General features: G+C 34.3%; 1 protein-coding gene across 1 annotated transcript in view; it reads right to left on the bottom strand.

Annotated features, from left to right (window-relative positions):
• HSD17B4 (hydroxysteroid 17-beta dehydrogenase 4) overlaps window positions 1-20,933 on the bottom strand; it is an 81,907-nt gene that overhangs the window by 50,579 nt on the left and 10,395 nt on the right. The window contains exons 3-10 of the mRNA XM_008516032.2: window positions 19,463-19,570; window positions 17,223-17,282; window positions 15,946-15,967; window positions 15,794-15,840; window positions 14,079-14,163; window positions 12,787-12,974; window positions 3,505-3,596; window positions 874-898 (exon numbers count right to left, since the gene is read on the bottom strand). Coding sequence (XP_008514254.2) covers window positions 874-898; window positions 3,505-3,596; window positions 12,787-12,974; window positions 14,079-14,163; window positions 15,794-15,840; window positions 15,946-15,967; window positions 17,223-17,282; window positions 19,463-19,570 — 627 coding nt within the window. The remainder of the gene's footprint in view (window positions 1-873; window positions 899-3,504; window positions 3,597-12,786; window positions 12,975-14,078; window positions 14,164-15,793; window positions 15,841-15,945; window positions 15,968-17,222; window positions 17,283-19,462; window positions 19,571-20,933) is intronic.

The following is a 20,933-nucleotide window of genomic DNA, read 5'->3' on the forward strand; positions in this document are numbered from 1 at the left end:
TTCTTATACGGGTGTCATAAGACACTTAAAAATGCTTGAGTAATATGTTACTTTAATAACTGGAGAGAATAGTCACTTATAATGAAAATACTGATACTCTACAATACGTTGTAACAATGCCCTCCCATAATGGCAATCTTTTAAATAACTCAATTAATTTTAATACAAGCAGCCAATGAAAACTTGAATTGGGATATTGGAATTTTTCACCAATTTTTTAAATGTCATAAAGCAATTACCCAATGTGGTGCTCACAAGGTTTGAGAGGTGGGGTAAGAGAGAGTTGAAGCCAAATGAATTTACTACTGGGCTGAAGGGGAATAATTTCCAGAGATCAGTTGCAATTTCTGCCCCAGAAAGTTGTTCAATGTGATTCATCACTGTCTCCTACTGACGTCCCATGCCCCAAAGAAGAAAAGCAGCAAATGAGAGAACTAGAGAACCTGCCTGCTGTGCCGTCTGGGAAAGGGTTCTTCCCATCTTTTCAAAACAGCCCTCCCTCCCACTCACTTCTCTGCTGAAACAGCAGGCACAAGCATGTGGGATGCCAGAGACATGAGAGGACAAACATCAGTATAAAGAGAGACTGTGCTATCTGAAGGAACAGCCAGTTCTGAATAAGACAGGACAAGTCCTGAAGAAGGACTGCCAACAGGAAGAAAATTGAAGAGAATCTTGAAAATGCCACAGGCCTGCAGGACAACTTCCATGTTTTAGAGGACCTGTTGGCATAACAATGTTTGAGTTTGAATATGTGTGCATTAGAACCAATGTTTAGACATTTGACAAGATCTTTACCCAGCTCTAATTCAATATGCAGGTTTAAAGATATGGAAATAATGTATGGCAACCCAAAAACCGAAAGAGACTTACATTTTCCAATCCATCCTGCTCCAACCTACCAAAAAGAGGAGAAAAAAGTTATATCATCTAATGTGAAATCACTAATAGAATTTTTTAAATGAAAAAAACAGACAGCTATCTTACTATTAGAATACTAGACGACAATGATGAAAATAATACGGCTCCACAGAAGTCCATTGGCCCCCATGACTTTGCACTCTTCATGTTACCAAGAGCAGAAATATGAAGCAGCACAACGCAGTAAGAAAGGCACTGTGCTTTCTACACACTCTACACTCTGACATCAGAAATCTCAGAAATCAAGGTTTAATACCAGTTCTTCTACTGACTAGCTGTGTGACCCTGGTCAAGTTATTTGACTTCCCTAAATCCAAGGTCCCCCTTATATAAACCAAGGATAACAATACACTCTTCATGAGGTAACCATGAAGGTTAAATACCATAAATAGTAAAATCGCCCAGCATTATCACAGGCTTGAAATACATGGCCCTCTAGAAAGACCTAGTGAATAAAAAAATAAAAAGCAAAGAAAACAAAACCAGGATTTGACTTAATAAACGATACATAGCCATTTTAATGAAGCACCTTTATATAAAGATAAGACAAATGACTTAATATATTAATATATGTTAATATATTAACTGCCATGCAGAAAGATAATTTTTTTCTAGAGGTCATTCAAGGAAATCCTCAGAAGAAAATGTCTGATGTAAAGACACGCCTGATGTTTGTCATATCTTCAAAGACCAGGCTACAGTGTGCCCGAACTTATCACAAGAATTCCGCATGCATGTGACTGAAGAACATACCAGCAGACGGCACATATCTTAGTGCTCATGGGTATGGGTTTTAATCACCTTTTGCCTTTATATTAATATGCCCCCACCTTTTACAATAGACCAATCAGCCTTGATGCTATCAGAGCTGATAAATCAGCAGTGGTTGTGATAACAGGCAGAAGAGAGATCATCTTTTATCTTATTCTGGGAGTAAAGCAACAAGCTGCAAGATCCTCTCAGGTGTGAGAAAAAACAGCTCCACTGAGCCAAAGAATCTTTATCTGCCACACTAGATCTCTCTCAGAACTTCACAAAGTGGCAATTTACTTTCGAGGTTTAAGTCTGGATACTACACACATCTCTTACTATATTGGATCAATTACACATACCAAATGCTCCTCACTAAGAATGTTCACAATATAGTAAAAGAAAACAACATACAAAACCTCATCACGGCATGATCCTAATTGTCTGTATATATCTGGATGTGTGTATAAAATGCATATCTAAAAAAGGACTATTCATGTAAAATGTACATCTAAAAAAAAATAAAAATATTAATTGTGGGTGACTTTTATTTTGTTCTATATACTTTCCTGTACATTTGAAGTTTTCTACAAAAAGTATATATTATTTTTGTTCACAGAATTAATAATAAATGTAATTGTAAAATATAAAAAATTTTAAAAATTCCTTAATGAGGTAAAAGATAGGCAGGCCAAATTTTGACCTCCAGTTGGCTTGATATTATTAAATTTTCCTCTTCTGTAAATTTAGAGTTTTAAAGTTCTTTCCACCTCTAATTTTCCACAATTCACATTCAATGGCTGTGATTAAGAAAGTGGGGGCACATATCTCTACCTAGACATGTGCAGACTGTTTTTTCTTTACCTATCAGCTTTATATTCAAATAATCAGGCAAATATATCATTCACTTCAACCTGAACCAAGTTATTTTACTATCAAAAAATATTTTTGGATGTCATAGTTTTCCTCATACAACAGGTTCACTATTATCACAGAGAATCAAATAAACCTGGGAGGGGAATCTAAAATATAATTGTTCATGCTAGAAAAGAAAAAAGTGAGCAAACCCAAATGAGGAACCAAAAATGCATAAACTGACATGAAGAGATCTAAAAGGAATTTGACTATGGAGTGAAAACTCGATCTCATTGGATGGTGGGATTATGTTTGATTTTTATTTTTACAATAAACATTTAAAGCTTTGCAACAAGGAGAAATAGAAAAAAAATTTTAAAGTTAAGATAAATAGTAAGTTGTGTTTACTGACTATCATACCCAGACTAGATTCCTGCTACATTAAAATAACAGTTAAAATTGAGGGGTGATTGCTATGTACTAGGTCCTATGCTAAGAGTTTTTAAAAAGATGATTTCTAGTTGCTAGCACAAAACCCCAAGAATACTAAACCCCAGGGAGGTTAATTTGTACAATATTCAAGCAAGCCAGCAATTATCGGAACAAGAATTCCGAAAATGTGGCCCAGCTGACTCTAAATCCTAACCCCTGTCCTTCTGCTTTACCATTCAGCTTCTCAAACCAAATGAGACTAAACACATCAAACCGGCCACATTTTCATTTGATAAGAGTATTAGAAACGAAGAACTAAGGAAAAACAGAATTTATGAAAGTGCTGTTACTTTCTCAAAAAAGGACATTGGTCAACACTTATTCCTTAATTGTAACATAAACATAATATTTAAAAATATACAAGTAGCATCAGCTGATGTAGATTTTCACAAATGTGAACAAGTGGAAAATACTAATTTTTAAATCTTTTTTTATATTTAATTACACAAATATTGCTTTGGGAGAAAGAAGGAAGGGGCAGAATACCTCAAACAAGCTACCATTTTCCTCACAACTTTCGTGACAAAGCCAAAGGACCAGGGGGGCCACGTAATCTGGCTTCAAAGCTTCTACAACATCTGAAATAAACACCAAAAAAAAGTTTATAGAAAACAATATGTACATACTTAATCACCTTACCTTCTGAAAATTCCTTACTTATAAAATCACAGGTAATTTAGAGACTTTTTAAACAAGAACAAAATTAGATATACATAATTAGTCTAACATTCAAAGCTTTTGGAATAACTTTTTACATCCCAAAGGAGACATTCCTGAAGCTCTCTCAAGCTTCTAATATTGAAGGTATCAGACACACCTTTTCAAAATGGATAACATACTGTTCAGGCGAAAATAAGTTAGAGCTGCCTAGGTAGACTGGTGAGCAAAGCTATATATAATGTGAGGAACTTAGGACCATTCATTCCCAAAACTATTTTGCTCTCCCAGCTATTTAAGCAGAATCCAGAAAACTACAAAACAGCCTTAACAATTGCAATAGCAGTAAGATAATGATGTGAAACGGACCTTGCAACCATTACTGACAAGTAACAAGGTGTAAGAAATATTTTCCCGTTGCATACTTTCTCTGAGCAACTTAATAGAGCAGAAAGGTACCACACGAGGAGTATGAAGACCTGGATTTTACTGCTGGCCCCGTCATGGAGGCAACTTAGGACTCTGAGCACATCACTCAATTCCCCTGGATCAGTAAGTAATTATCAGTAAGACGGTAATTAAAATGCTTTCTCTGCCTAGTCCACCAGTTGTTCCAAGGCTCAAATGAGATCCAATTTGTTAATACATCTTACAATCTTTAAAGAATCAATAAATGCAAATTTTAATTGTGAAACGACGAAATATAATTTTAAATTAATATGCTAAAGTAACAAAAAAAAATTAAAGAGCAACTCCAAAATCTTTCACTTCATAGCCTCTAAAAGCTTTCAAGTATGCAAAAAATCCAATGGCACACTGTTCTCCATTCTCCAATAAATGAACGAAGAGAAAACCAAAGGCAGACTCCACCCACGTCAAATTACACGACAAAACACATTCTTAACCTACATACCATTCACCTTAATCTATAACATTTCTCTAATTTCCCTTATATATCAACTGACAGATGAATGTTAAAGTATATTCACACAGATTCAGATGTTTGAGTTGACTAATTTTATAATGACTGCAACAATAAACACATCTATGAAATCCAACTGAGTATCTATTATCTTAGGTAAGAAAAAAGAAGAAAAAGGGGTCAACTCAATGGCGGAATGGCTACGTTCACACACTCCACGTCAGTGGCCCCAGGTTCGCTGGTTTGGATCCTGAATGCGGACCTACACTCTGCTCATCAAGCCATGCTCTGGCAGCGTCCCACACAGAAGAACTAGAATGACTTACAACTAGGATACACAACCATGTACTGAGGCTTTGAGAAGGAAAAAAAAAAAAAGAGGAAGATTGGCAACAGATGCTAGTTTACAGCCAAAAAAAGAAAGAAAGGAGAGGAAAAGAAAAGAATTTAAGCCATACAGGAAAAATACTTCTAACTTGCATCTTATTTCACATATTATCACTAATAATGTAAGTAAATATTCTTGCTTTCCAGTTCTCAAACACGTTCCCAAACTCCTAGGTTAGCTTCTTAATAAACACAATTTTATGAACAAAAACCAAGGCTCAAGAGGGTAAGTGAAATTCCTGAGAAGTCTCATAGCTAAAAAGATATAAAGTTATATGAAATCAAAGGTAGACCTTAAGATTATTTACTCAATCCAGTGTTCTTTTACACAATACCAGACGATAGGATTTCTAGCATTACAGTGAGCTAGGTACATTGAGGAACCCTTCTCCTGCTAGAAATGAGACTTTCGAAGTATTACTGAGACAGAGAAAGTACTCAACAAAAAAGAAACAGGAAAAAGAGCCCTTAGCTCTGCGCTGCAGGGAATGCAGGGTTGCCCCGAAAACAGATACAAACAACAGTACTAATATATGGGTACTTAGAGGTAGGCCAGCATCAAGATGGGGTCTGGAGCCTAAACTGTTATACACTGAACCTCAGCTGTCAAGGAAGGTGGAAGTAGTCCAAGGCTGGCTGTGTCTCCTGGTTACCAGCAGGAGCAAAGAAAAATCCTCTCTGAGGAAAACATTGGTAATTTAAAACACAAAACAAACACAGATTAAGATCAGGCAAAGAACTCATGATTAAAAATCACCAAAAATACATGAAGGAAAGCCACCATGAGTAAAAGTCAAAAGAAACAACAGATTTAAACTACAATGAGACAGAGGTACTGGAATTTAAAATATATCATACACAAAACCTAATTATGATTCAGAAAATAAAGAATACAATCACAACGGTAAGCAAGCACTAAGAAACTGTCAGGAATAAATAGAGTAGATCTGGCAGGGGAGAAGGAAGAAAATCAAAAGATATGTTAAACAGTAGATTAGATACAGATGAAGAGTGAATTAGTGAAGTAGATGACATATTTGATGAAATTACTCAAAATTCAATATAAGAGAAAAGAACATAGAAATATAAAAGAGAAGTTAAGAGAAATAGAGGACAGAATTAGGTCTAACATACATCTAACTGACATCTGGAAAGAAAGAAGAAAGAGAGTGGAGGAGTAATGCTTCAAAAGATAAAAGCTAGGGGTCATCCCGGTGGCACAGTGGTTAAGTTTGCACGTTCTGCTTCGGCGGCCCGGGATTCACTGGTTTGGATCCCGGGTACAGACATGGCACTGCTTGGCAGGCCATGCTGTGGCAGACGTCCCACATATAAAGAAGAGGAAGATGGGCATGGATGTTAGCTCAGGGCCAGTCTTCCTCAGAAAAAAGAGGAGGATTGGCAGCAGTTAGCTCAGGGCTAATCCTCCCCCCTGCCCCCCCAAAAAAAGATAAAAGATAAAATTTTTCCAGAACTTGTAAAACTAAACAAAAATATAAACATGAATCCACAGATCAAGAAACTACAATGTAAGCCAAGGATGCTCAACACATAAGAAGAAATCATGCCCAGAGACATCCGTGAAAGAACAGAAGACAAAAGATGAAGAGACAATCTTAAAAGCACCAGAGAAAAGAACAAATCATCTGAAAAAAATGACAATTCATCAACAATGGATACCAGAAGGAGTGGAATGGCTTTATCAAAATGCTGAGGGAAAATAAGGATCACCCTAGAACTGTGATCCCAGAAAAACTGTTATTCAAGAATGAAAAGTGAAATAAATACATTTAAAGATAAAGTAAAGATAAAAGAAACTGAGAGAATATACAAAAGACACTAGCGCTAAAGTAACTTCTAAAGGACATATTCTAGGGAGACGAAAAATGACTCCAAAAGGACGGTCAAAGATACAAGAAGGAAAGTGAATTTAAAAAACGATAAACAGGAGCTGGCCTGATAGCATAGTGATTGGGTTTGGTGCACTCCGCTTTGATGGCCCAGGTTCGCAGGTTTGGATCCCAGGCACCACTCGTCAGCCATGCTGTGACGGCAACACACATACAAAATACAGGAAGACTGGCACAGATGTTAGCTCAGGGCAAATCTTCCTCAAGCACAAAGAGGAAGATTGGTGACAGATGTTAGCTCAGGGTGAATCTTCCTCAGCAAAAAACAAAAGAAAAAAGAAATGTATATAAATCCAAACAAATGTTTTACACACAAAATAATAACTACAATGATAATATCTAATTTATAGAGGTAAAAAAGGAAAACTATAAAAATGGAAAGCAATAACACATAAGTCAAAAGGCAGATGACAGGGCTAAAGTCTTCTTAGATCCTTATACTGTTCAAAAAAGAGGTTAAAATATTATTTAAGGCAACCAGAAAAAGAACAGAAATAGAAACAGAATATGTACATTTTAACAGAAAACAGCAAACAAATGAAATTTTCAAACAATCTCCAGTAATCAAAATACAAAAAGCAAGAGATGCACAGAAAAAGTAGTATTAACAGACATCATAATCCAAACATATCAATGATACAATAAATGTAAATAAACTAAACTCATCAGTTAAAAAAGAGTTTGTCAGATTTGATTTTCTTTTTTAAATCTCAGGCAGTTTACCAAAGAAAAACAACAGAAAGACATGGAAAGATTGGAAGTAAAAATATAAAAACAGAAAAAGGAAAGAAATCCCAGGAAAACACCTATCCACAAAAAATCACCTATTTTAACATTAGACAAAATAGACTTTTTAAAAAAATTAGGAATAGTAAAGGGCCTAACACAAAAATAAATAATCCAATAACAAGAAAGATTCTAAAAACATATGCAAATCAATAAAATAGCCTCAAAAATTACAAATCAAAAGCTGATAGAAATACAGGAGGAAACTAATATTTATTTATATATTATTTCCAAAGCATGACATTCAATATATCTTTCTCAATAACTGAAAAGTTGAGCTAAAAAAGCCAATAAATACATAGAATATTTCAAAAACATAATTATCAGGCTTGTTATGCTATAAAGAGCTCTGCTACCACCAACTAGAAGACACTCTTTCTTCTCAAGAATACAACGAACATTTACAAAAACCAATCATATACTAGCCTATTCAGAATATCTCAAGAAATTCCAAATAACCAGTATTACAAAGATCATGTTTTCTGACTACAAAGCAATTAAGTTTAAAACCAATAACAAAAAAATCAATGATTAAATACCCATGTTTGAAAATTTAAAGTATGCTTGCCACATATATATATTTGCAAAATATATTTCAAAACATGTCTGACGTAAGAAACACGTAAAGTTATATATATATATATTACTTTCCGTTTATCAAATATATTTCAAAGGGAGAAACTGCAAATGTCTCCATATATTACTCATAACGTGGTTCTTTAACAAATAATTCCTTTAATAACCTATAAGTGTATATTTCAGAGGAAGAGAAGAAAAAGTATGGGGCAAAATAAATTTTCAGCGCTTTCTAAACTGCAAGAGTAATAAAAAACAAAATAAAAAATAACAGAAATTTAGAATCTGAAGAGTCTTTTTAAAATGATCTACAATAACTCTCTTTACAGAAGGGAAACAGGGCAAGAAAGATTAAGTCATTAAAGTAGATGTTATTTTCCAAACTTCTTTTACTAAAGTATGGTAGGCATAAAGGATACTACAACAAACATTTACCTAACCTCTCTAGAGACAGAGACCCGTCCAAAGAAACGGAAACTACATTCTCAAAGGAAAACAAATTTAAAACCTAAACTTTTCAATATTTTCTTGAAAACTTACTGCTTCCCAAGAAGAATCTACAACCAAGAGCAAAAAGTGACTAAGGTAGAAGTCCAGTAAAGAATGGTAAACACGAAATTCTAAATAGTGGTTATCTCTTGGTATGAAGCAGAGAAGGTAGAACAGAGGGTACGAAGTTAGACACAAGTCATCGGTAATATTCCAATTCTTGGGCTGAGTAGTGAGTTCAAGACAATTCAGTATATTTTTATGCTTTACTTCTTACCAGTAACCTGCATTATTTCGCATAGATATGTAGCATCACACTTAAAAGGAAAAAAAATGAATTGTATCTGTCCTTCATATAATCTGGCTCTTTCACAAGAATTCCTTTGACATAAATATGAGAGTATAAAGAGTTTTTAAAATAAGAAAGTTTTAAAAATGGCCCTGCTGACATAGAAAAGGAAAAAAATTAGATCTCAGGTCCAAATAGCTCTATTCTACCCTAAAGCAAATTGGTTAGGCACAGCTCTTAGCAAGGGCTGGTAGGTATATGCCTGGTATTACAAATTCTAAGTTCCAAAACGAACGTTAGCTCAAATGTAGGAAGTAAATGGTACTGTGAATAAATATTTGTGTTTCATGAAGGAGCTAACTTTAAAATCATTTCATCAATTGTTTTGTACCATTTCACAGAAGCTACTTTTAAAGTATTTTGGAGATTTTCTTTTTATAAATATGTCAAAACCAGGAGTATCAAAAACAACAAACAGTTTTCCACTAGTCAAGTATTCTATTTATTATATAAATAAATAAATAAGAACAGGTTCTCAGTCATAGATTTAAATTTTTAAATTTCATCTTTTCAAAGAACAAAGTTGGAAGACTCACATTACTTGATTTCAAGACTTAGTATAAAACTATAGTAATCAAAACATCATGGATTTGGTAAAAAGGTAGGCACATAGATCAATGGAACAAAACAGAATCCAGAAATAGCCTCACACTTATGTGGTCAATTGATTTTCCCCAAAAGTGCAAAGGCAACCCAAATCAAGAATGAGGAATAGTCTATAGGACAAATGAACTAGATTTTTCAACAAATAAATGGCTTTTTTTAAAAAAAGAGAACAAACTATTATGTGTTAAATGAAACAAGAGATATAGTAGCAAAATGCCTGTGGACTTTGGATCCATGTGTAGTAAACCAACTCTAAAAAGATATCTTTTGTACAACTAGGAAATTTTAACACAAATTTGGTATTAGGTGATGTTAACAAATTATTTTGTTTGGTATGATAATGGCATTATGGTTATAAAGCTCCTGTCTGTTAGAGATACATTTCCAAGTATTTATGAAGTGAAATATAATGTCTAAGATTTGCTTTGAAATATTAGAGAAAAAAAGGGAGAAGGTAACAAAAAAATAAATAAAACAAAATCATTTTGAAATACGGCCAGAGCATTCTGTTCTCTTTAACAAAGGCCCATCTTCAAGGGAAACTACCAGAGACTTATCTGACCCAGGGGAAGGGCAATTAGACAACTGGAGCCCCTCTAGCCTTCCTGTCCCAAATACGGGGAGGAAAAGAGAAAGGCTAAGAAATTCTTCCACAAGTCACAACCCAGGGACTCTGACCCATTAAAAAAAAGAGGTTTAATCCTAAAATCATAGAACACTTCCCTTCCCCAATAACTTACAGCCACATCAACACAGCTCCAGTGTAACAACAGTGGATTACAACTGAGAGCACTCCAAGACACATACTCTATTTAACAAAGAGTTTCTAGGGAAACCCAAAGACAACAGGGAACACAAAAACAAGGACACAGAGGGAAATGAAGCCTCTGACAGTGACAGCTATAGCAAACAGTAAACACAGCCTAACTCCTAGCCAGATAAACATAAAACCTCACACTAAAGACCTATTTACCTCACTTTATATTACCCCAATACATCACGTTCAGCTTCCAACAAAAATTTCAAGGCATGCTAAAAGGCAAGAAATGCACAGCCTGAAGAGACAAAGCAAGCATCAGAACCAGACTCAAATAAAGCAGAGATTTTGGAATTTTCAGACCAGGAATTTAAAGTAAATGTGATTAACAGGCTAAGGGTTCTAATGAAAAAGTGGACAACATGCAAGAACAGATGGCTATTGTAAGCAGACAGATGAAAACCCTAAGAAAAAATCAAAAGGAAGTGCTAGAAAATAAAAACAGTGTAACAGAAATGAAAAAAGAATCAGTGAGTTTGAATATATGTCAAAAGAAACCTCCCAAACTGAAATGCAAAGGGGACAAAGAATGAAAAAAAAGGGAACAGAATATCCAAGAACTGTGGGATAATTACAAAAAATATAACATGCCCATAATGGGAATACCGGAAGGAAAAGAGAGAGAGAAACAGAATAAATATTTGAAATAATGATGGTTGAGAATTTTCCAAAATTAATGACAGACACCAAACCACATATCCAGGAAGCTCAGCAGATATCAAGCAATGTATTGCCAAAAATCTATAATTAAGCATAATATATTCAAACTGCAGAAAAAACAAGGAGAAAAGCTTAGAAGAAGATAGAGGAGAAAACACTTTACCTATAGAGGAACAAGGGAGTATTATGTCAGACTTCCCTTTAGAAACCATATAAGCAAGCAGAGAGGAACATGAAATATTTAAAGTGCTGAAAGAAAAAAAAAACACCAACCCAGAATTCTGTCTCCAGTAAAATTATCCTTCAAAAGCAAGACATTAAGAGAGTAAAAGGACAAGCTAGAGACTGGTGAAAAAATATTCACAAAATATCTATCTGATAAACAACTTGTTTCCAAAATACACAAAGAACACTTCAAACACAACAATAAGAAAACAAACCAATTTAAAAATAAGCAAAAGATCTGAACAGACACATCACCAAACAAGATAAATAAATGGCAAAAAAGCATAGGAAGAAATGCATGACATCATATGTCATTAGGGAACTGAAAATTAAAACAGTAAGATACCGCTACATACCTGTTAGAAGGAATAACATGCAAAAGACTGACTACAATAAATGCTGACAAAAATGTGGAGCAACAAGAACTCTCATTCATTGCTAGTGGGAAAGCAAAATTATAGTCATTCTGGAAGATAGCTTGGAAATATCAAAGCTAAACATAGTTTTACTATACGACCCAGCAATCGTAATATTTACCCATATGAGTTGAAAACGTGTCCATGCAAAAACGTATACATGAATGTTTACAGCAGCTTTATTCATAATTGCCAAAAACTGGAAGCAACCAAGATGTTCCTCAATAGATAAATGAATAAACAAAGTGTGGTACATCCATATCATGGAATATTACTCAATAATAAAAAGAAGTGTGCTTCAATCTTCCCAGACATTCAGGAGGAAAAGGAGAGGGCTGAAGAGGTGAAGCACAGGGGATTTTTAGGGCAGTGAAACTATTCTGTATGATCTGTAATGGTAGATATATATCATTACGTGTTTGTGAAAACCCACACAACTGTACAAGACAAAGAGTAAGCCCTAATGTAAACTATGAACTTTAGTTAATAATAATGGATCCATACTGGTTCATCAATTGTAACAAATGTAGCACATTAGTGCAAGATGTTAATAATACGGGAAACTGGGGGGAGGGGGGTAGTTTATGGGAACTCTCTTTACTGTCTGCTCAATTTTTTTATAAATCTAAAACTGTCCTGAAAAGTATAGTCCATTAATTTTAAAAAATAATTATTTTTTATAAAACAGTAAGAATGCTATTATCTCATTATGTAAAACAACACGTATGTATGTTTACCTGCACAAAGAAAAAGAATGAAAGTTTATCTCAGTGTGGTAGAATTATGGGCCATTTTTTATTTTATCCTTTGTGCTTTTCTAAATTTTCCATAATGATCATAAATTATACATAATGCTTCCTGATACTGTAAGGAAAATAATTTCTTTAACTATTCAGATTAAATATTTTTGAAAGCTCACTCCATACAGATTTATGGGTAATAGCAAAGAAAAAATCTAAGGTACTTACCCTCAGGAAAAACAGTCTGGGTCAACCGTGATCCAGCTTGAGGGGCAATAGTGTTACAATGAATGTTATTTTTCTTGCCTTCAATTGCAAGAGTATTTGAAAGGCCCAGAAGACCCAGCTTTGCAGCACTATAATTTGCCTGGCCAAAGTTGCCATATATTCCCGAAGCTGACGAAGTCATAATGATCCTAAAAGAAAAATCGGTCTCTCAATAGTATCTTTTCTGTTTTGATAACATTGCCATGCTAAGCCTTTCTTTTTTCTTTTTCAGTATTATTACATTTGTCAAAAGCAACTCTGTATACTGTCATTAGGTTCTTAGAGTCATGATTCACATATCTAAAATAATATTAATAATAAAAGTAATCTCAAAATTCAACTATAAGATTTAACTATTTTTTTAAAAATCCTTGGTAGGACCAAATGAATTCAAGTCTAAGAATGAATATTCAGTATCTATTGTAAATAATGATAAATATTTGTAAACATAAAGTAAATTGGCAATATATGTTAAAATTTTAATAAGAAATATTAGCAAAAGTAGTTCTAATTCTTTAGTCCTCATCACTTTGCCTCTTTCTTTTTCTGGATAATATTAAATGCCTCATATCAAAACAATGCTATCTCATACGAGAACCCATTCTCACTCACTCTACTTAGTAGACCAAGTAAAATAAATCATATCATTTACTTTGAGAAACTGCTAGGATCAGGATACAGTAGAAATCTCCAATAAGAATAGGTATTACAAATGATTTACTTCTAGGAGATGTGTGTGAAGCCTAAGTTAACAGCAGTGACCTTGATATTAGAGTGCATCGAGCTACTTACTAGCTCTGCCACATTGAGTCACTCACATAGATGCAACCCCAAGAGTCCTACAGTCTCTAAACAGTTTATAAAGACTAACTCATGTCCAACCAGTACCAGCTAGGAGGAAATAACCACTCTTCTCTCCCCAGTTGGTCACTAGACACACAAATGATATTGTGATTAGACAATAAAATACAGCTAAATCCTCAATATTTGTACTGCTAAAATATCAGAGAACAGCAGGAAAACCATTAATAATAAACAGTAGGAGGTGAAAGAAAATATAAAGCTGTCCAGCTCAGGTAATCTGTAACCAAATGACACCAATTTAATGAGAGGGTATATGCCAAAACTATATTTAAAAAGCGTGCACATATCTGAAAATATTTTACTCAATGTCAAACCAATTATCTTTCCCTGTACCGAAGAACCCACACACTCTATCTCCAATCCCCCTTTACAGCCTCATTCAACTCTACCTTCCAAACTTCTGTTTCTTCATGTGATCCCACGCTGCCCGGGTCACTAGAAAGGAGCCCCGCAAATGAACTCTATGGATTATATCTAAAACAAGAAATTATTTTTATTACATATTTTGTGAAAAATTGGATATGCACATCTCAGAATCAACATAAGCAATGATTTACTTATACAAAGATGCCCACTGCATACCTAGCATTCAAAATCAACTATTGTCGCACTGCTAAGTAACTATTTTTGTTTTTGTTCCAATTGTGTAACCAATCAATAGTTTATATCCATTTTCCCTATAATTTATGATAAAATTGTTATAATCCTTGTATACATCTAAATACAATGCCATCTTTAATTTATGCCTACTTTATATAAATATTCACTAATACAAATATCCAAGAATTTTACATATAAAATTGGGACTCAACACAAACATCAGTTAAAGCATAATCATAAACCACACAGTTCATCATCAGAAATGTTTACAAAATGCTCACTATTTCCCTATATCCCTATTTTTACCAAGGTTTGCAAAAGAGTTAGGGAGGGGAAGATGGGGGGAGGCTAGTAGGAGAGGAGAAAGGAGAAAGAGAGAGAGAAGCCTATCAGGTTTTAAAGATGTCAATCTAATGAATAGACAACTTGGAGAATGATTTAGATAGACAAACAATTCTAGATTTAATTTTATTTTTTTAATTATGAAGTTTTTAACAATTTTTACTTATCGTTGCTTCAATCTGGGGCCTCAACAAATGTTTTCACATGTATATTAGAAAAATAACGTAAGAATGAAAAGAGGAACCAAAAAACATGAAAGGGTAGTTAGGAGTGGTGAGCTTATGGGGAAATAGCCCAGTCCCACCAGAGCAGAAAAGAAAGTGCCCACATAAGCTCCCTTTGCCAACAAATCTTATCTTTCTCAGCTTCTTCTTTACCATAGTTGTTACAAAGGAAGAGGAAACTAAAAGCCATTTTTTGCTTAATTCTGAGTCACAAAGATATTTTGCTTCTTCCAAAGAACTTGTAGCAATATTCCCCAGAAGCACACTCTACAAACAGTGACATAATTCCCCTCAGTTACCATGCCTGCGACTACTGTCTCAGCCACCATTGTTGGTTTTGTTCTGACTGGGAGGGCCCAGGAAAGTAAGGGCAAAGAAGAGCAAACACAAAACAAATTTTTTCATAACTATGATTTGTTCATGATCTAAACTCAATCTTTCCAACATGGCATTCCTAATGGAAATTTTTCCTACTTATTAGAAGGTTCAAAATACTATTTAGGTTTTTCCCACTCATTCTCAGATCTCCATCATTTTTAGAGCCCAAGACTCCCTTCCATATCCTGCTCTCACTCTTGAAATGAGAATCACACAGTGAGATAAGCAGGCTAAAGGCAGTTAGAATGAGTTAATACTGCTAACAAATGCTGACAACCTCTTAAGAAGAAAAAGGGAGAAACAAATCAAAAAGCACAAAATCCTTTTGCATAACTTCCACCAATTGATTTAAAATTTATTTAATTTATCAAATGTTAAAAAAGAAATAGACTACTTCTAATCGTTCATTGTTTTCAGTTGCAAAGCTTATTCTTCACTTATATTAGCCAAAGCAAAAGCAGGCAGAAGCAAGTTTATCCTTAAATATATAAATTTATCAAATATTAAAAAGCTGAATGGTTAGGTATGTTCCACAGAGACATATATTAAAAACAACTTACCCCAGTCTTCATCACTTAGTCTACCAAAGGAACGGTCCCTCAGAATTCTAAAATATTGATATTACAGAGGTTAGGTGGGGAGGGAGTATGCATTTTGGAAAAAAAAAAGCTTTTTAGGCACATTACTAAAAATGAAAAAAAGAAACACTCACCCAGCATTGTTGACCACAACATCTACAATATAAAAAGATCCAAGTCACAAATATAAAAGCAAGCATATTAATTTGCATTTGCTTACAACTCACATTTCTTTCAAAAGTGTTTTCTTCCTCATGGAAAAGTAAATATAATAGGTAAAGAGTACTATTAGAACAAAATTTTATACCTACAGCAAAAAAAAAATCTGACTCACAAAAGCACAGTATCACATTATATCAGCACTTTCCTCTCAAACTTACATATTTAAATTTTTCCACCACTACCTTCTGCTGAAATTCTAACAGCTTATTCATAGAATTAGCTGTTGCCTAACTCTTAGGTTCTTAGGATTCAGTGGTAACCATAAGCCCTCCCTCATTTAACCTCAAAATTCACTAGGAAAGTTAAAGTTTAAAATATTTTTCCTTGCCATTCAAAAGTCAAAAGCCTAGAAAGGAAACCATTAGAGTTAGAAACTGATGGCCTATCTCAATAGATAATTATATTCTCACTATGAAAAGAAAGGACTTATTTTCCAAGGTTCAATCACCATCTTGCGGCTATTTTCACCCTATGACTTCATACCTTTGTGGTCTCTATCCCTCTGGCAGATGACATGTAAACACGTCTCTTATGAGCTTAACCAGACATAACCAGAAAAATAAATACACTAGACAAGAAAAAAGGGGGCAGGAAGGGAGTACATCCAAATTATAATTACTGCTTTTCAGATTGTAAACATGTTGGGCTTCTCTGCAGGAATGTTTCCCTCCAGTAATTCAATAATCTTTTATTAACAGTGTGTAGGACTAAACCAGGAAGACTATCTAAAGAAGGATGGACTAAACAATATATTTGAAACGCTTCTTAAAAATGAAGATTTTGATTATATGATTCACCTTGATTAATTTGAAAGATACCGAATCATTTTAATCCAAATCATTATAACTATCCAAAAGATTCCACTGGGTCCTCTACTGCCATAAAAATATTTGAAGTAAAATTAAATTATCATAAAAAATGAATGTAGAGAACGCTTACAAGTTCTTTAAAAGCTCTTAAAGTACAAAAAACTATATAACAAACTCAACACATAGATGCATAAAAATTGTCACCTTGAGCCCTTTGTGGAATAAGGTAGGGTATGTAAAATAATTAATTTGTAAAACAAATCTAAAAATTTGGTTATCAAGAAAGAGGGAGTTTTTAATAAACAAAGGTTAAATCAAAAAAATTTTATTAGGAAGGTAGAAGCCTCTCCCTTAGTACCACACATGCAAAGAAACATCACCTATTCTTCCAAACGCATCCAAGGCTGTCTTCACAATCTTCTCTCCTGCTTCCACTGAATCTGAGGGAAAGGGAAAGTAGTACAAAACCTCAGTAATATCCCTCACAAATGACTTCTAAATTCTATGGATCAGTGCACATGACAGCTACTATTCACGCAACAGAACTCATTTCCAAGAAGAATACATTCCAAGAAAAGTACAATATAAATGTATATTTCAGGTACATGATGAATCAAAATATAGAGGCGCGGACCCTGTGGCCGAGTGGTTAAGTTCACGCACTCCGCTTCGGTGGCCCAGGGTTTCGCCAGTTGGGATCCTGGGCACGGACATGGCACTGCTCATTAGGCAGCATCCCACAAGCCACAACCAGAAGGACCCACAACTAAAAACTATACAACTATGTACTGGGGGGATTTCGGGAGAAAAAGCAGAAAATATATATATATAAATAATCTAGTGTTATAAAAGAAATTTAGCCCCATGACAATTCTTTAACCTACAAAAACAAGGCAAAAAAAAAAAGGAGACGGGGTGAATAGGAAATATTTGGTAAATACTATCTAAAATAGCACTGTCCAACACAACTTTCTGTGAGGACAGAAATGTCCTATTTCTGCACTAATACAGAAGCCACTAACTACACGTGGCTGTTGAGCACCTGACATGTGGCTAATACGACAAACTGAATATTTAATTTTATTTAATTTATATTTAATTTTAAATAGCCACATAAGCACGTCCCCTTAAGGATGCAAATCAGAATTTGGGAGGGAGAGAAGATGAATGTTTAATTTGAAAAAGCATGTTCAATGCTATATAACTCATATGGAAAGCAAACCTACTGTTTTTGTAATACTAACTACAAAAAGCAAAGCTCAACAAAATATTATGGCTTCATTATTTTCTACTAATCAGCCCAGGGGAAAGGCTCATATCCCCAGAGTTGTGTGTCAAGTGGTCAGCTATCAATTCAACATCACCAATGCTTCTTTCTATATTCTCTGCAATCATAGGAGAGGAGCCAGGAAACACAGTCCCTTCCCTGAGACCCATATAGTCTGCCAAAAAGAGATACTCATCTAAAGGATGGAAAAGTAGGAGATTCCTGCAGATGTACGCAACATTCTGAGCAGACTGCAGACGTTAAGACTGGCAGCACATCTCCCAGGTGAGCTCTTGAGAAGCACATGAGGCAGGATGAGATGGTCATCGACAGCTTCCCTGACATGCACTTGCCCAACCCTTCCAATGGTTACAGAAGCCGCTAATTCCCTGTATTAAAACCCTTCACACTGGGGAAAACCTAGTGGGGGCTTCTGTTTTCCAACCTGATTGATACAGGTTGCATAGCAACCCTTGGGGAAGGAGAGTCTGCAATGTTTATCTTTATAAAATAGGTTTTTAAAACACCAGAATTAAAAAAAAAAAAAGTGAAGACATTTTTCTAGATCATCAATGTGGAAAGAAGATACTAAGATGTCTGCCTTATTATTCTCTCAAACACAAAAAACAAATCATATCGCATTTCCTTTCCTCTAAAATTTCAAAATGAAGTCACTAGCAATCTAATTTTATCCCTAGCCCATAAAAACAATCTAATTTGCAGAAAAGTCAGTAAGCGCTAGGTTTTTTAAAGTAAATCTATTCAAGAAGGTTCTTTACAAATACTATTAGAATGAATACGTCAAACGTAAAGGTTGTATTTGCCGTTTTTGACGTGTCTTTATTTTAACGCCTAACTTTGACACTTAAGTTTTTATAAAGATAAGAAAGCTACATAGAGCAACAACTACTTGTGCAGAATGGAATATGGAGGTTGGGTACAGAAAGGAGGCATTTCACTTCTTACACTATATTACTTTAAGAACTTTTTTAAAACAATTTTAAAAAGAAGAATTTAACGTTATTCTGTAGAAAAACATACGACCTTTTAGCTAAAACCAGTCTTTTAAGAACATCTACAATAATTTACTGATTATATCATGTGCTCATTAATAAAAATATTAAATAACCAATAGAATAAAAGTTATACTTGTGAAATAATCTACACCAAAAGTGCAAAAAATTCTCACATATCATAGAAAATATGCAGTCAAATAGCTCTGGCTGACAGATAAAATCTAATTTCACAATTACACTGAAATGCTGAGGTACTTGCTCAGTGATTATTAATGTAAGCAGTAACATCAGTGGAAGGAAAATAAAAGAAACAGTACAGTTCTCTCAGATAGCATACCATAGCTGGCCACTGCTTTTCCGCCTCTGCTTCTTATTTCTTCAACAACCTTATCAGCGGCTAAGGAGCTTTTACCAACTCCCTTCATGTCCCCTCCTAAATCATTCACTGCAAAGCAGAAACAAACAAGCATTCATTTCTGGACCTTCAAAATATGAGTTGGAAATGAAATTCTATTATTAGTGTATTTCTTCAGTCATTTGCCCAATCCCCTCCTACCTCTACCCCACCTTATTAAACACACCGTGAGATATGTTCTTTCAAAATATGCCTCTTTGTTTTTAAATACAGATATGAAGAAGCAGCAAAATATTTAAACACGGTTCATTTCATGGGACTTTTTTAACTTTGCAATGCTTTTCCTTTTTTGAAAAGAAAAAGAATATGATTCAACTCACTTTTAGCAAAAAAAGAAAGAAAAGAAACAACCTGAAGTTTACTTTAAGGTTAAACACACAGGAAAACAGTATGGAGGTTCCTCCAAAAATTAAAAATAGAACTGCCATAAGATCTAGCAATCCCACTAGAATTCTAGGTACTCCTTCAAAAGAACTGAAACCACAATCTCAAAGAGAGTAACCCCCTGTAACATGGGCATTACAGAAGGGCAAATACTGCATGATTCCACTTACATGAAAGTATTTAAAACAGTCAAACTCATAAAATCAGAGAGTAGAACAGTGGTTGCTAGAGACTGTGGGGAGGAGGAAATGGGGAGTTGCTAATCAACGGGCATAAAGTTTGAATAATGCAGATGACTAAGCTGTAGAGATCTACTGTCCAACTGAGTGCTTATAGTTAATAATACTGTATTGTACACTTAAAATTTGTTAAGAGGGTAGATCTCATATTAAGTATTCTCACCACAATTAAAAAAGAAAAAAATTAAAAGCACAATGTGAAATATCTTCTCCATGTCAAGAAAGCCTTTGTTTACAGGAATGGTGATAAAGAACAAGCATAATATCAAACTACTAGAGAAGCACACTTGTAAACTTTCATAAAACATACTATGTCATGGTCTATGATGAAAGAAATAAAAACTATTTAAAAAGGTCCAGAACTAATAACTGTTCAGTTGCTAATTTATACCGTGACTCCATCTTTATATGTTTAACAACTGACTACACTTACCACATAAAATCTCCCTATGTCCAATTACATAGATACAAACATTAACTGAGCATTTACTATTTGCAAGGAAATCTACAAAGGGACACACAGATATATAAGAAGGGTGATTGTCCTCAAAGAGTTTATAATCTATTGAAAGTTAACGTACACTTGAAATTTACATAATGTTATAAACCAACGTCACCTCAATTAAAAAAGAAAGTCAAGTATGTGATGATTATAGAAATGCACAGATTTTAGCATAAGGTATTTAAAGGCCAACATAACTAAGTACAGGGACAAGTAAAATTAATTTATACAATAATTTAAGGTAATATTTGCAAAATAACATGCAAAA

The sequence above is a fragment of the Equus przewalskii genome, chromosome 13 (genome assembly GCF_037783145.1).
Source record: "Equus przewalskii isolate Varuska chromosome 13, EquPr2, whole genome shotgun sequence".
Taxonomy (NCBI): Eukaryota; Metazoa; Chordata; class Mammalia; order Perissodactyla; family Equidae; genus Equus; species Equus przewalskii.